The sequence below is a fragment of the Perca fluviatilis genome, chromosome 19 (assembly GCF_010015445.1).
Source record: "Perca fluviatilis chromosome 19, GENO_Pfluv_1.0, whole genome shotgun sequence".
In the NCBI taxonomy this organism is placed as follows: domain Eukaryota; kingdom Metazoa; phylum Chordata; class Actinopteri; order Perciformes; family Percidae; genus Perca; species Perca fluviatilis.
This window is the reverse complement of record NC_053130.1, coordinates 26,861,294-26,874,202: the sequence shown is the minus strand read 5'-3', so window position 1 is coordinate 26,874,202 and position 12,909 is coordinate 26,861,294. Positions and strand designations below refer to the sequence as shown.

Sequence of the window (12,909 nt, the reverse complement as noted above, 5' to 3'; positions counted from 1 at the left end):
ACATATAGGCCTACAGCCATCAATCTAAACTAGGATTAATTATGTTTTAACAACAGCATTAAATGTGCTATTTGTTAAATGCCCTAGCGTTAGATCATTCAATTTGCTACAATAGCCTGCTTTAAATGTACACTGCTGCAAATCTACCAACTATTGATTTAAATCGTATTATTTATGTCAGCTTAAAAAAGGTAGGTCGGTCATGATCCGAAATGGGTGGATTGAGGTCAGGTGTACCTTTATTTTACAATTTGTAATTTATTCCCCTTATTTTTCAAGCCTTGTTTAACTGACATTGTGTGGTGGTATTTTCCATAATTGACACAGGGAATATGATAGATATATGTATGATGAGTCAATGTAACATTAACCAACTTGAATAGCTTCATTTCACACAGTAAATAAGTGGCAGTACCATACTTGCTTTGCACATATTTGAGGTACTAAATGACAATAAGGTAAGGTAAATGGGAAACAGTTTGTATAATGGAGAGGGTGTCTTGCATAAGTCTAGGATAAAGAACATTCCAAAACACTCCCTTGCCCAGTAACAGCACTGTGGTTTTTATTTTATGATATGAGCATTACAATGGTCATTCATAAAGGCCTTTACAAGAATTTTGAGTATGAATTTAATACAGCAGAACTCAAACAGACATTGTAATTTCTGTTACTTGTCAATGAAACTCGGCCAGGTGTCTGCTGTGAAGATATTGAAACTATTTTCACGATCTCTTCCTCGATTACGCTTCCTCTCTAGAAGGCGAGCCTGTAGCTTCCTCATCTGTCGTTCAAAGTGGGGAGAAAAAAAAACAAACAAATTCAGATCAATAACCTATGAGCTCAATATAGATGAGTTGTGTGAATGATAAGGTATAGGTCTGACCTCCTCCACATCTTGCTCTGACGCTGCCATCTGCTCTGTGCTCGTGCCCCTGGGATTCCTGCGTCTCTCTTGCATCTTCTCGACACGTGAGCGTATCTGGCGCTCCAGCTCACGGGCTGACCTGGAGGCCATACATATCAAAATGTCACACTGAATATTTAGTTGCCTAAGTATGGCCAGTGGTAGGCTATCATAGCCTTTAGGTCTGGTAGACAACTGATTAAAAATGCAAGCCTGTGAGTGATTTTTTTTCTTCTTAGTTAAGATTTATTCTATCAATGAAAACAGAAACGTCTAAGGTGTACCCTCTAATCTGGTTCATCTGTTTTGGGGAGTGATGCTGCTCAAAAAGAACAAAAGAAACTGCTGATGTTCTATGATGGGTGTACAATCTCTCTTTGTCCACTAGGTGTCTCTAGCCTTCTACCTGCATTGCATGGCTCACGATTGGAGACATGGTGGATACTTTAAGACCTGTTGTCCCTGAACCCCTATGGCTCAGGGTGTTCTGTATCACTGTATAAGTTGTACAGACAAAATGTCCAAAATATCACAGTAGTCTTTTTTTTTTTTTTTATCAGATCCACCTATGAGATGAACATATTATGCCTTATCAATTTCCCTCATCAAATCTGTACCCATCACAAAGGAGCTAATGGAGAAGCATTCAAGTTTTAGGGAGGACTTTTTAAACTTTGAGATGTTGAAGGCTGGAACTGAATACCAAGGAAGATGTCCCCAGTTTTTTTGTGTGCATTCAGTGTCAAAGCTACTGTACCAGTCACACTGATACAACAGCCTCAAAGCCTGCAGCCTGATTCGGATTCTCATACTGGCTCAGGTTTCAGGTAGTTGTGTACTACTTCTTAGGTCTGGAGTAAACTGTATTTTGTACCCCCAGAGTTCCCATTTACCTGGTCTCCTCACAATCTTTGATAGACACGCAGGACGTCTGACCCTGGCGAGTATCACCGCTGTCCTCCACACCAGCTTTTGAATTTGTGTCCGCTTCCTGTAACAGAGAGAGAGGGGATGTTTATCGTTTACAGCAGCATTTTGTTCTAGAGTGCAGGGCTTGGGTCCATGTAGGATGATACAGCTGTAGCGACACATCCTTACAAACACAGCCTACAGCTGAATAATTGCTCTATTGTGTCAAATTACCCAAATGGGGTTGGCTTTTACTATATTTTCCAGTGAACATTTACACTGATGTTGCTGGTTGAATGCAAACATTATACACTGCGCTTCAGCTGTATGCATGGCAATGCAGCTGACAGTCAAATGACTCAAAACCATCCACAGTCTGTCTGCCTGTCTAGCTACAGTTTGTGCATGCCTGCATGTGTACATCAGCTTTGACAGCTATTTGTTGCTGCTGTGCGATCACTGATGCAGCGCGCTCCATCACAAGCGCTGCCATATGTTGCTGCCTTCAACAGTGCCATCCTCCATACCATCATTAAATATCACTGGCACTGACTCTGGCAGAGCTACTACCTGAAAACTCATTCACTAGCATCAACATTTCCTTTTTTGTTTAATCATATTTATTGTTATTGTCCTCCAACCCAATGTTACAGAGGTGGTGTTCTGCTGCCCCCCTGTGGTTGGCGGGTGGAAATGTAGGTGATTTATTCCACACATACCTCTTGGTTTCTTTGTTGTGCATGCTTCCTCTGCTGGTGTTGAGACATGTTCTTCCCCCGTGTGGTCATGGCTTGTGTACGCCACTTCCGAAGAGTGTCTTGGCTTCTATGGGAGAGACAGATAACAATGCATTGTAATAGATCAATGTCAAGGAAAATAGTTATTGGGCTATTGTATCTAAATGGTTGCATAGGGGGTCTGTAAACATGGGTTCTTCTTTCTATCTTTACCTTGTGGACGTAGTATGAATTCCCTACCGTCGGTCACTTGGGCAAATGCCAATTAGACACAATATAGCCCTGTTTTATGAAACAACATTCTGACCTTTGGTATAAGTTGGCCTGAATGTTCTGTGCAATTCATCCAATCTAATTTAATAGTCAAAACGTAGTGCAGTAGGATGTGAAATAGTGTATTTTATTATATTGAACTACTACTATATCAACTTACTTTTTTCTCTGCTCGAGAATAGCCTGTTTCTCCTTCAGCTCTTTCATTGCAGCCTGTTTCCTGTCTTCTGGCCTCTTCCAATGCCGAGTGTCAAACAGGGGGGGCTCGGGAATTATGCCAGCCTTGGTAGTTGCCTTTTTTCTGACAAATACATTGAAAGAAAATGCTTTATTTGTATTGCTCCACTGAGCTCGCAGTCCCAGTGGAGATAGCCTGGGAGGTTTATATCACTTGGTTCCCTCTGCGGAGAATGTCATTATTAAGAAGGGTTTTGCTATCCTTTTTTTTTTTTTTTTCAAGGCACAATGCCATACACAACGCCGAACCTCAGCACAACAGTTATCTACTAAATCAAAACAAATTCATATCCTCTGTCCTACCAATAACAATTTTAAACTTCATTGCACAGTATATCTGATCAGGTGAAAAATGATTTATTCCCAACAGATATTTGCTGCCTAGATACACCGTACCACTAGCCTGAATGCCAGCCAAACTTAGCCCCGCCCACAAAATTCGAATCTGAGTAGGACCACGTCAGGCTACCGTACCACAACAATGGCAGGATAAATTAAATGTAAAAAGTAGTTGTTTTGTTCTCTCTGTTCCCAGTAAAATATATTTCATGTGTATATGGCCAACCTGTAACCTTTTTTTTTTTCCTTTCTTCTTTTTCCAAAAGGAATAGTTTGACATTTTGGGAAAGATGCTTATTCACTTTCTGGCAGAGATGAGAGGATCCACTCTCATTTCTGTCCGTTAAATACGAAGCTGAAGCCAGCAGCCAGTTAGCTTAGATTTGCATAAAGACTGGAAACAGCTAGCCTAGCAATGTCCGAAGGCAACTAAATCCACCTACCAGCACCTTTGGAGCTCTCTTATTAACATGCTAAATCTCATTTGTTTGAATCAGTTTACAAACTGGAGTGTAGAAAAAGACAATTTGTTGTTTTACAGGTGGTTACATGTGAGCATTTCTTGGCCAAGACCACTTGTCAGGCAACTAGCGCAGACCAGTTACTGGTCCCAGGCAAGAAATGGCATGGCACATAACCCCCCGTAAAATTGTGAATTGCTTCCGTTTTTGAATGAAATTAACAAACGAGATATAATTCATTAATAAGTGAGCTTTAGAGGTCCTGGTTCCTCCTGTTTCCAGTCTTTATGTTAAGCTTATCATCTACTGGCTGTAGCTTTGTATTCAATGTGCAGATATGAGAGTGGTATCACTATCAATCTTCTCTTCTAACTCTTAAAAATAAAAAGGTAATAAGCACATGTCCTAACATGTCAAACTATAACAGAGGAAAAGCAATTTTCACTTCAGAATCTCTCATTCCTTTCATCCAAACACCTTTACTTACTTTTGGATAACAGAAAGGCGGTGTGACTTTGGGGTTATATCACCCTGTGCTGTTGAGCCCAGCTCAGCTTTGTCCAGCAGGAACATCTTGTGTTTGAGCTCCATGAACTTCTGCAGCTCGTCACCTGAATCATCCTGCTCCTCCGTACTGGACCCCATCAGCTCTGACAGCTGGAGCTTCTCCACCACTGGCAACTCTGCCAATTAAACAACCACAGCAGCTAGTGAAAGTGAAATATGGGGGCAGCCAATACTGGCAACAATCGCAGCCGGCTACGGCTACAGTGGCTGGTAGAAGCACATGATGAATTAAGAATTATTACTGATCGAGTTCTTTTCCAACTACAGCATTTTACCAACAAATTCGCATAACTAACAACAGCAGGTCAAATGTTCCCTTCTTACTGCAGAGCAGAATATGTGGCTCTAAGGGGCTGAATGTAACTTTTAGCCACATGTAGGAAAATTTGACATTATTGCAGCTGAAAAGGGTTGACAATGCAGTATGTAAATGAATGGTACATTTATTTATCTAAACTTATACTCTGAACCAATGAAAAGAAAGGAGATTTCCCCCCTGGAGACGTGTCTTGGTTAATAACCTTGTAGACAGGGGCATAAACGGTTTGATTGAGGGGTTTGGCTCTGCTCACGGTGCAGCAGCAGCAGCCTCTCCTGTGGAGGGCTGTCTCGGGCTTCTCACAGCGATTACCTCCAGACAATGCGTAGTGACAGAGAGCTCCTGTTTAGAGCCCACAGGTCATCGATCACTTTTATCTGGCTAAAAATATTACAGAGCTGGAACACGGGGTACGGACACGCTGTCTCTAAGGGAACAGAAGTCACACCAGTGAAGTGGCACCAGGGCAAGGAGCTATTTTTGTGGCCAGCCGTCCTGTCTTTGACAAAAAGAGCAGATGGCAAGAATGCACGTGCATAACTGAACACCTTGCTGCAGCACTGTTCAAAGTTAAAGGTGCAGTAGGTAAGACTTATAATACTAACTTTCTGTCATATTTGCTTTCTGTCATTAGTTCCAGTAGAACTACATGAAGCAGGTAATTAAAAAAAAAAATCCCACTCCTCTGGCACCACCTACAGTCTGTAGTGTGATTTCCAAAAATCCACAGCTCCCTATTCAGATGCACCAATCAGGGCCAGGGGGGGGGAGGTGTCTAACTGCATGCCAATCACTGCTCACGCACACACATTAGGCTCGTTCGAGATGAACTGCGCCTCGCCTGTAAAGTAGACGAGAGCAGGCGGCAGCAGCAGGGGGCGGTGACAAAAGTCCGCTCTCAAGTCGGACAGTTTTCCAGCTGACTCCAGCAGCCTTCAGGATGAACAGGAAGTGACAGAAACACTGGTGGTCCGATTCCGATTTAATAAAATGTTATCAGACCTATATATCAGCTCCTACACAGTCTCCAGTTGATTTTATTATGACAGAGTAGCTGCCAGAATTCTCTACATGCGATCTGTTGCTGATTTTAATTAACAACACACTGTAGATGATCTGTAAAGATTATCGTTGCCCACGTGTGCATGACGTCAGAGCAAGTCGGGATCAAGTCGGACACAAATCTAACCGGCATGCATTGGGCGCTGATCGCCGGTGATCGATTCTGCGCAGATCTGGCTCATCTCGAACGAGCCTATTAATTCTCCCTTGTGAGGGGAGGGGCTTAGGAGACCGTTTTGGGCTTTAGCAGAAAAAGGGGGAGGGACTGAGAAGTTGTCGATGTTCACATTTTTTGGCTAAGTCCTGGATCTTCGCAATCCTACCTACGGCACCTTTAAGGTGCCTTTGATTCACCTGAGGGGCTCCTTCTCATGCTAACGGGCCGACTAGCCATCGCACTCCTGAGGTACTGGAGGATCCTCTGGAGTCCCTGGTTCACAATGTCTTGTGGAGGGAAACTGATGGGGCAATTCCTTAGGTTCAAGCCTTTGAGGGTAATCACATTTCCTGGGAAAAATAACAAAAAAGAATCCCTTAGAACTATGTTCACAGATTACACTCTTTGCATTTAGCCGACACTCTTTTTTTAAGATTGATCTACAATGAGTACATCAGTAGAAAAGTCTTACATACTGTATAGTCCTTGGTTTCCAACATGAATGTACTGTACATGGAAGCATCAGTGTATTAGCAACAGTTGTAGTGACAACAGCTAAGAGGAAAGCAGACATGCGAAACTCTACTGTGTATTATTTCTAATAATAACTACTAGTTATTCAGTGCATGTAATCTAGCATTTGCTGCCAGTGAGGCTAATTGAAACTGATGAAAGAGGAAAACAGCTTTGTTATTTCAAAAGAACAGAGACATTGCATGCTGGTAAAGGTGACTGAACTCCACTCACCCAACTCTGGTGGAAGTTCTGAGATGGGGTTTCCTTCCAGAAGTATTGTTTTCAGAGATCTACATGAATGACATCACAGATTGCAAGATGATGCCACACATTTGTCCTAAACTGAACACAAGTAAACTGTACCAAAAAGTCATAATGAATGTCATTTTGCCACGCTTTTGAATCAGGAATTTGCTTTCCAGAGCATGTGCTAGTGAACCGAACTCTAAAATAGAAAAAATAAATAAAAAAAATCCTATCAAAAAAAATGCTCCGAAATGTGACAAAGAAACATACTGTACTCCCATGGCGTCCGACTGGTTTGGAATAAATCTGCATACATTTCAAAGAACAGTTGCATAAGTCTCCTACCTGTGCAAGCCAACTTCAGCAGGGAGCGATGCAATTTGGTTATTTCTGAGGTCCAGCCACAGGAGGTTGGGCAAGCTGATGAACATTGAATCTGGGATACTGGATATGTGGTTGCCTTCGAGATATAAATACTGAAGATGACACAACGAGCAATTAGAATCAACAGAGAAGGACTCGGAAGAAAAATAATACTAATATAGCAAAATTGTTGGCCTAATGTACTGGATGCATGACTGATGATTTCTTGCTCGAAAACCCCTGCAGCATAGGTGGGTAGAGGTTGACAAACGAAGTCCAAACTGACCTTTAGTGTGCTATTTTTCAAAATACTGTCTGCAACGTGTTTCAGCTGAGTTCTGCTCAGACATAATGTCTCTGTTAAGTCATATTCAGGTTGCTCCTGTGCCTCTGCATCCTCGGGCAGAATGAATTGAGAATTGACAACACTGTTCCCAAAGACAAAACTTAGCTGCAGGTCAGGAACATTTTCCTCCCTCTCTGGGGAAGACATTGTAGAGGTGGTGCTGAGATGTTTAGCTAGCTAGTGTACATATAGACCATTGTTCAGGGTGGGTCCCGGGTTCAAGTGTCTTTTTGCATTGGCATTTTACTCCTCTGTTTCTGCAAATGGAGAACAAATAAAAAAAAATCATGTAACGTTAGTCTCACACAAGTAGCTAGCCATCACATTCAATGGACAAGTTGCGTCTAGCTAGCTAAACAGCGGAATTCTTTCACGCGGGACTTTAACTTGCCTACAAGGCAGGTGTTAGCAATTCCTTCACTGCTGCAGCCTATAACATTAACGTTAGCTAAGATGAGCTTAGATAACAGTTAAAACTGCTAAACAACGGCCCTATTAGCTCACCTGGAATTTGAATAAACATCCTTCGTGACTTGTGAACGCGACTCGGTGTACAAGGAAAACAAATATGACATAGGAAAATGTCACGCTAACTTTAACCATAGACAGTATATTAACATACCGCTTCACGGATTCGACGTCGTAACCATGGCAACGAGGTCAACACAAACTACGGCAACCCGTCCACGTGCAAACAAGGCGAAAAGCTGCCTCCGCAGCGTATCAACCATAGGTTATTTTAATATGTAAAAACGAGTTAATACTTCGTAAGTGTGAGCGGGTCACATGCCAAAAACGTCGAACAACGCCATAGGTAATCTATAATGTGCAGTGTAAAAGAGCAAGCGAACCTAGTGTGAGTGATATTGAAGACAACATCTTTTTTTCCCCCTCAGTGATCAGGCACCACCCCATCCATTTCCTAATGAGATTGTGGAATTCACTGAGGTTCATTTGGGCGGGAGGATAGCGTCAGTTCTTTGCTGATAACAAGCGATAGAAGAAGCCCCTTGGTTTGCACTGAGCTATCCTGGCTTACCTACAGAGGCTGGTTCTTATGTGTTGACATGCATGACAGTCGGTGATACAGGGATACGTCGACTACAGTCACTGGCCAGCAACTGTCACACTAGTCTCACAAGTAGTCAAGTTAGTCAGAATACTAGCGGGTATCTTCCAGGTATAGCTTTCACAATAAAGGTCTCCTTGGCAAGGCGGGTAAACTACAATGGGAAGATTTACACTAAAGACTTTTACTTCCCACTAGTAGGCTACTATACTATATGCTAGAGTCTATAGTGGAAAACAGTACTTGAGACCTCATAGGCCTACTCATTCGCTTGCTACTATTGTCAAAAACTCATTTAATCACTGATAAATTCATTTTGTAGTGTATCAGATTGCTTTGATGTAGAATTATAATCGAAATGTATTGAACTGGACTTAACACTACTTTCATGTAAATTGTTTACATTAATGTATCAACTTAATGAATACAGCCAGACTGATTCAATGAGGCAAGACAAGGCAAGGCACGTTTATGTATAGGCCTATAGCACATTTCATACCCAAAGGCAACTGATTGCGCTTTACAGATTACACAGAGTGAATAAAAAGGTGTACTGAAAAAGAATAATGCACGTAGCCTACTGCAGTTGAACTGAGGGAATTTGAGGAGACTGCAGTGGCTCTGTAATAATATCAAGCTTTTAATTTTTAAGGCAACATTGTATGACTTCCGGTCTTATTTCAGCTAACTATGTCCAACTCGACGCATCCCCGACAAATAGAAGTCTCTCTGTTTGGCTGGCGTGCTACGGAAGACAACTGAACACTACCAGTACCGAGTGATATGTTAAACCTCCAACTGTAACAAACCGTCTTTCTCTGAAAATATTTTACAGTCCGTTGGCACTTGCTACACTTGCTCTAGCCTGGTTTAGAGAGACTTTAAGTCGTGGCGCTCACGTTTTCGGCAGAATAAATATCGGATAAAGAAAGCAAAAATAACGGACACGGTTTGGGTGAAATGTATGGTTAGTATTACTGTCTTTTGAGGAGGGTGTGCGCTGTAGTTTCTCCTCAAGAGGCGAGGAATGCTATCTGAGCATCGATGTTTCACTGGGGCAAGTGGAAGAAGAGGATGGGAGCCAATAGTTCTTCAAAGAGACCAGTTTTCGATGAAAAGGAAGATGGTAAGTGATGGAAAAGTAAAGCACGGGTTCCCCAAAAACCCTATCAAAAATAACACTACTTTAGAAGTAAGAGTTCTAGTTGCGTTTGCCAATATTTGATGTATAACGTCACGCGAGTGTCCATATTTAACGCTCTTTCGTGTTAGCGCTAGCCTGTAATATTGCCATAGAGTTGTGCTATGATAACCGTAAGTTGTCAAAGTTTCTACTATGAATTTAAATGTTGACAGAACGAAGACTGCTGCTGTGTAATGTTTTGTGAGACTGCAGGAGTTTATCCTAAAAGACGAGGAAGTGTATAGCCTACTGTATGTTGCTACATTTTACAAAGGCTGCCTGTTTTTGCTTTGTTTTTGGAAATGTTGGAGGCGCCAAGTCCAACTTCGCACTAATAGACAGCTACACTCTGTCCCTGTTATTATCCACAGCCGATAATAGAAGCTGAGTAACCTTAAATTTGTATTTTCATCACACACAATAACGCCCACATAACGTACACTGACAGCATACAAAGTTCCTATCAAATTAGCCTGATGTTCCAGATCAAATGAGAGGCAGAAAGTGTATATAGCATTGCCACTAAGTCACAGTGGAAATAGCTGCAGCTCATGCTGTGAGGAAATACGTTAATGCCTGAATGATCTCTTTTGAAATATGGACTATTTGAAGACAGATAGTTAATTGCATAATTAAGACAAGATTAGTGTCATGCATGGAAGTAATGCTAATTCGTGATATCTTGTCAGTGAATGGGAAATAGGCTTCATGGAAGTTCATCCAATAAGACCAGCACTGAATCTGTGATCCAGTGTAGAGCTATCATCAATGTACTGGCCAAGTTACAGGCACAACTTGGGTAAATTAGGTCATTTCACTGCAGGGATGTGGTCATATGGCGCGTGTGCGTGCGTGCGTGCGTGTGTGTGTGTGTGTGTGTGTGTGTGTGTGTGTGTGTGTGTGTGTGTGTGTGTGTGTGTGTGTTGGGGTCCCTACATACATACAAGGGTAACCCAATTAAGGTTGCAGCTTTTAGTCAATAGCCTTGAAGAAAAGTGTCCAGCTATAATTCAAATTACTATCAAAGATAGTGGTTGTTAAAAAGATTAGGAGTTGCCCTACTACAGCCTTAAGTGGTATGTTCTTACCCTTACAGCAGTTGATCAAAGCCAACATAGGTTACTATATTCAAGTTTAGAGGGATGTTCTTGGCTGATTTCTGTTCCTATTAGCTGTGCGATTAAAGGAGAAACCTTGAGGCACAGGGCTGAACCTCTCAAGGCTGAAGTGGAGAGAGAGAGAGAGAGAGAGAGAGAATACCATCTTTATTATCAGACAGAAGTGAGTTTCCATACCCTCCTATCATCAATATGAGGAGGGTTCCAATTATGTTTGAGTCTATGACTAGGGCTGCGTATATGTGATATGAGAAAGATATGCGATATGCAATAACGTTGTTGAATATAGCGATAAATAAACAGATATTAAAGTGTACTCAGTTCTGCATTTCTGCTGCTTTCAGTATTCTGCTAGAATACAACAAACTGCTCGTGGAATTAAAACCAAACGAAAGGAAATCATGTCCAACATTCTGTAATTGGACAACTTGAACGCTGAATTGAATATAAAAGGCACCACTAAAATAAAAAGAGTGACAGTTACATTTTAAAGTGCGGTTTCCATACTGCTATTTTCTTTCGACTAACTTTAAAAATAAAATTCGCGATACGGTTATAGCGCAAGTTGATATCGTGATGACGATTAAAAAAATAAATAAAAAAAGGATATATTGTGCAGCCCTACTACACGACTCAAAGATATTCAGTTTACTGTAAAAGAGGAATGAAGAAGCCAGAACATATTCACAATTAAGAAGCTGGATTCAGAGAATTTGTACTTTTTTTTGCATAAGAAATGACTCAAACCGATTATTAAAGTAGTTGGCGATTCATTTAAGACAGGGATCTCCAACCTTTCTTTATCTAAGGGCTACTTATAAAAAAACTAAAGTGGCCAAGAGCTACTTGCATCACATCGCCTTCATTTATTTACATACCACACATAAGCTGAATGAAGCTACTGTTTGTACACATATGAAATTGCAATACCCAAAGCTTATGAAAAGTCTTCACTTCATGTCAAGGTTCGTGCCTATTTTATACTTCTTTTAGCCCACAAAGTTAGCTACATTACTGAAAATATTCCCATCAGGGTCCAAGAAAACATTACCACTTAACGCTTCTATGGCCCACAAAGTTAGCTACCCCACTTTTATAATATCGTGGTCATTTTGGATCTCAGTTTGTCAACCTATTGGCGAGCTACCGGAAACCTGCTCGCGAGCTACCGGTAGCTCAAGAGCTACTTGTTGGAGACCCCTGATTTAACAGATAATGGATTCATCGATTCATCTTTTGCAGCCTTATGTATGACCTACAAAAAAACCAGAATAACTGACTGTGGTTTAATTTCAATTTCCATCCGCTGTGTCAAGAGCATTGACATATATAAAATGGACCAACAGATCCCGTTGCTGTGGACGGAGACCGGTGAAGGATATTAGAAGCACTTTTCCGGTGAGCGCTGAGCGTTACTGAGCAGCCTCCAACTGAGAGAGACAACGTAAATGTAGGGCTGGGTACCGAACGTCGATACTTTCATGGTATCGAAAAAATACTCCAATGCTATGAGTATCGAAAAATTCTTTATCTTTCGGTGCCAAATTTCGGTTCCAAAAGCGTCTGAGCGCGAAAGCACAAGCTTATCTGTCCTCTCTGCATATTGACACAGAGCGGAGCTCCGACCGACACACACACACGCACACGGGGAGGTGCGGACGGAGTAAACTGTCTGACAGGCTGAGCACTTTTATTAATGTTACTCTGAGTGAGCAGTTTTACCAGAATTTTTTAATTTTGATAACTGTTTTGATTCACAATTAAAGTGGAAAATAAAAGCTTTGTGTTTAATGTGTTTTTGTTGATGTTGAAATGGATTTTAAAACACATGGTATCGAAAAAAAGTATCGTTAGGAATCGGTATCGAAACTGAGGTATCTAAATTGGCACCGGATCGAAAGATTCTGAATGATACCCAGCCCTACGTAAATGTGACGTGAGCAACGTGTCTGAAAGTTGTAAGTCTTCTGGTAGCTGTGCCAAGAGAAATCTCAATCATTCCCAATCTTACAGAGATGGAGAGTGTAGGTATATGTTAGGAGATAACATAGGCACAGGCTAATTATTGCTAACTAAAATGCTAGTTAACATTAGTAATTA

At 41.4% G+C, this 12,909-nt stretch overlaps 2 protein-coding genes across 5 annotated transcripts in view; one reads left to right on the top strand and one right to left on the bottom strand.

Moving 5' to 3' along the window:
• Positions 1-534: 534 nt before the first annotated feature.
• LOC120547537 (leucine-rich repeat-containing protein 27-like) lies at positions 535-8,578 on the bottom strand. 4 transcript variants are annotated; one of them, XM_039782998.1, is made up of 11 exons: positions 8,479-8,578; positions 7,380-7,696; positions 7,076-7,206; positions 6,716-6,774; positions 6,166-6,318; positions 4,351-4,546; positions 2,987-3,127; positions 2,536-2,641; positions 1,801-1,898; positions 887-1,007; positions 535-784 (listed from the first exon to the last, which is right to left on the bottom strand). In XM_039782998.1, exons 2-11 carry the CDS (start codon positions 7,584-7,586, stop codon positions 671-673), a joined length of 1,326 nt encoding a protein of 441 aa, XP_039638932.1. In that variant the 5' UTR covers positions 7,587-7,696; positions 8,479-8,578; the 3' UTR covers positions 535-670. The 4 variants fall into 4 exon arrangements, with proteins under 4 accessions (XP_039638932.1, XP_039638934.1, XP_039638933.1 ...); XM_039783000.1 differs by lacking the exon at positions 8,479-8,578 and adding an exon at positions 8,291-8,395; XM_039782999.1 differs by lacking the exon at positions 8,479-8,578 and adding an exon at positions 8,062-8,164.
• Positions 8,579-9,223: 645 nt separating this feature from the next.
• Positions 9,224-12,909, top strand: part of LOC120547699 (serine/threonine-protein kinase 32C-like) — a 98,021-nt gene continuing 94,335 nt past the window's right edge. Inside the window, exon 1 of the mRNA XM_039783257.1 lies at positions 9,224-9,634. Coding sequence (XP_039639191.1) covers positions 9,553-9,634 — 82 coding nt within the window. The 5' untranslated portion in view covers positions 9,224-9,552. The remainder of the gene's footprint in view (positions 9,635-12,909) is intronic.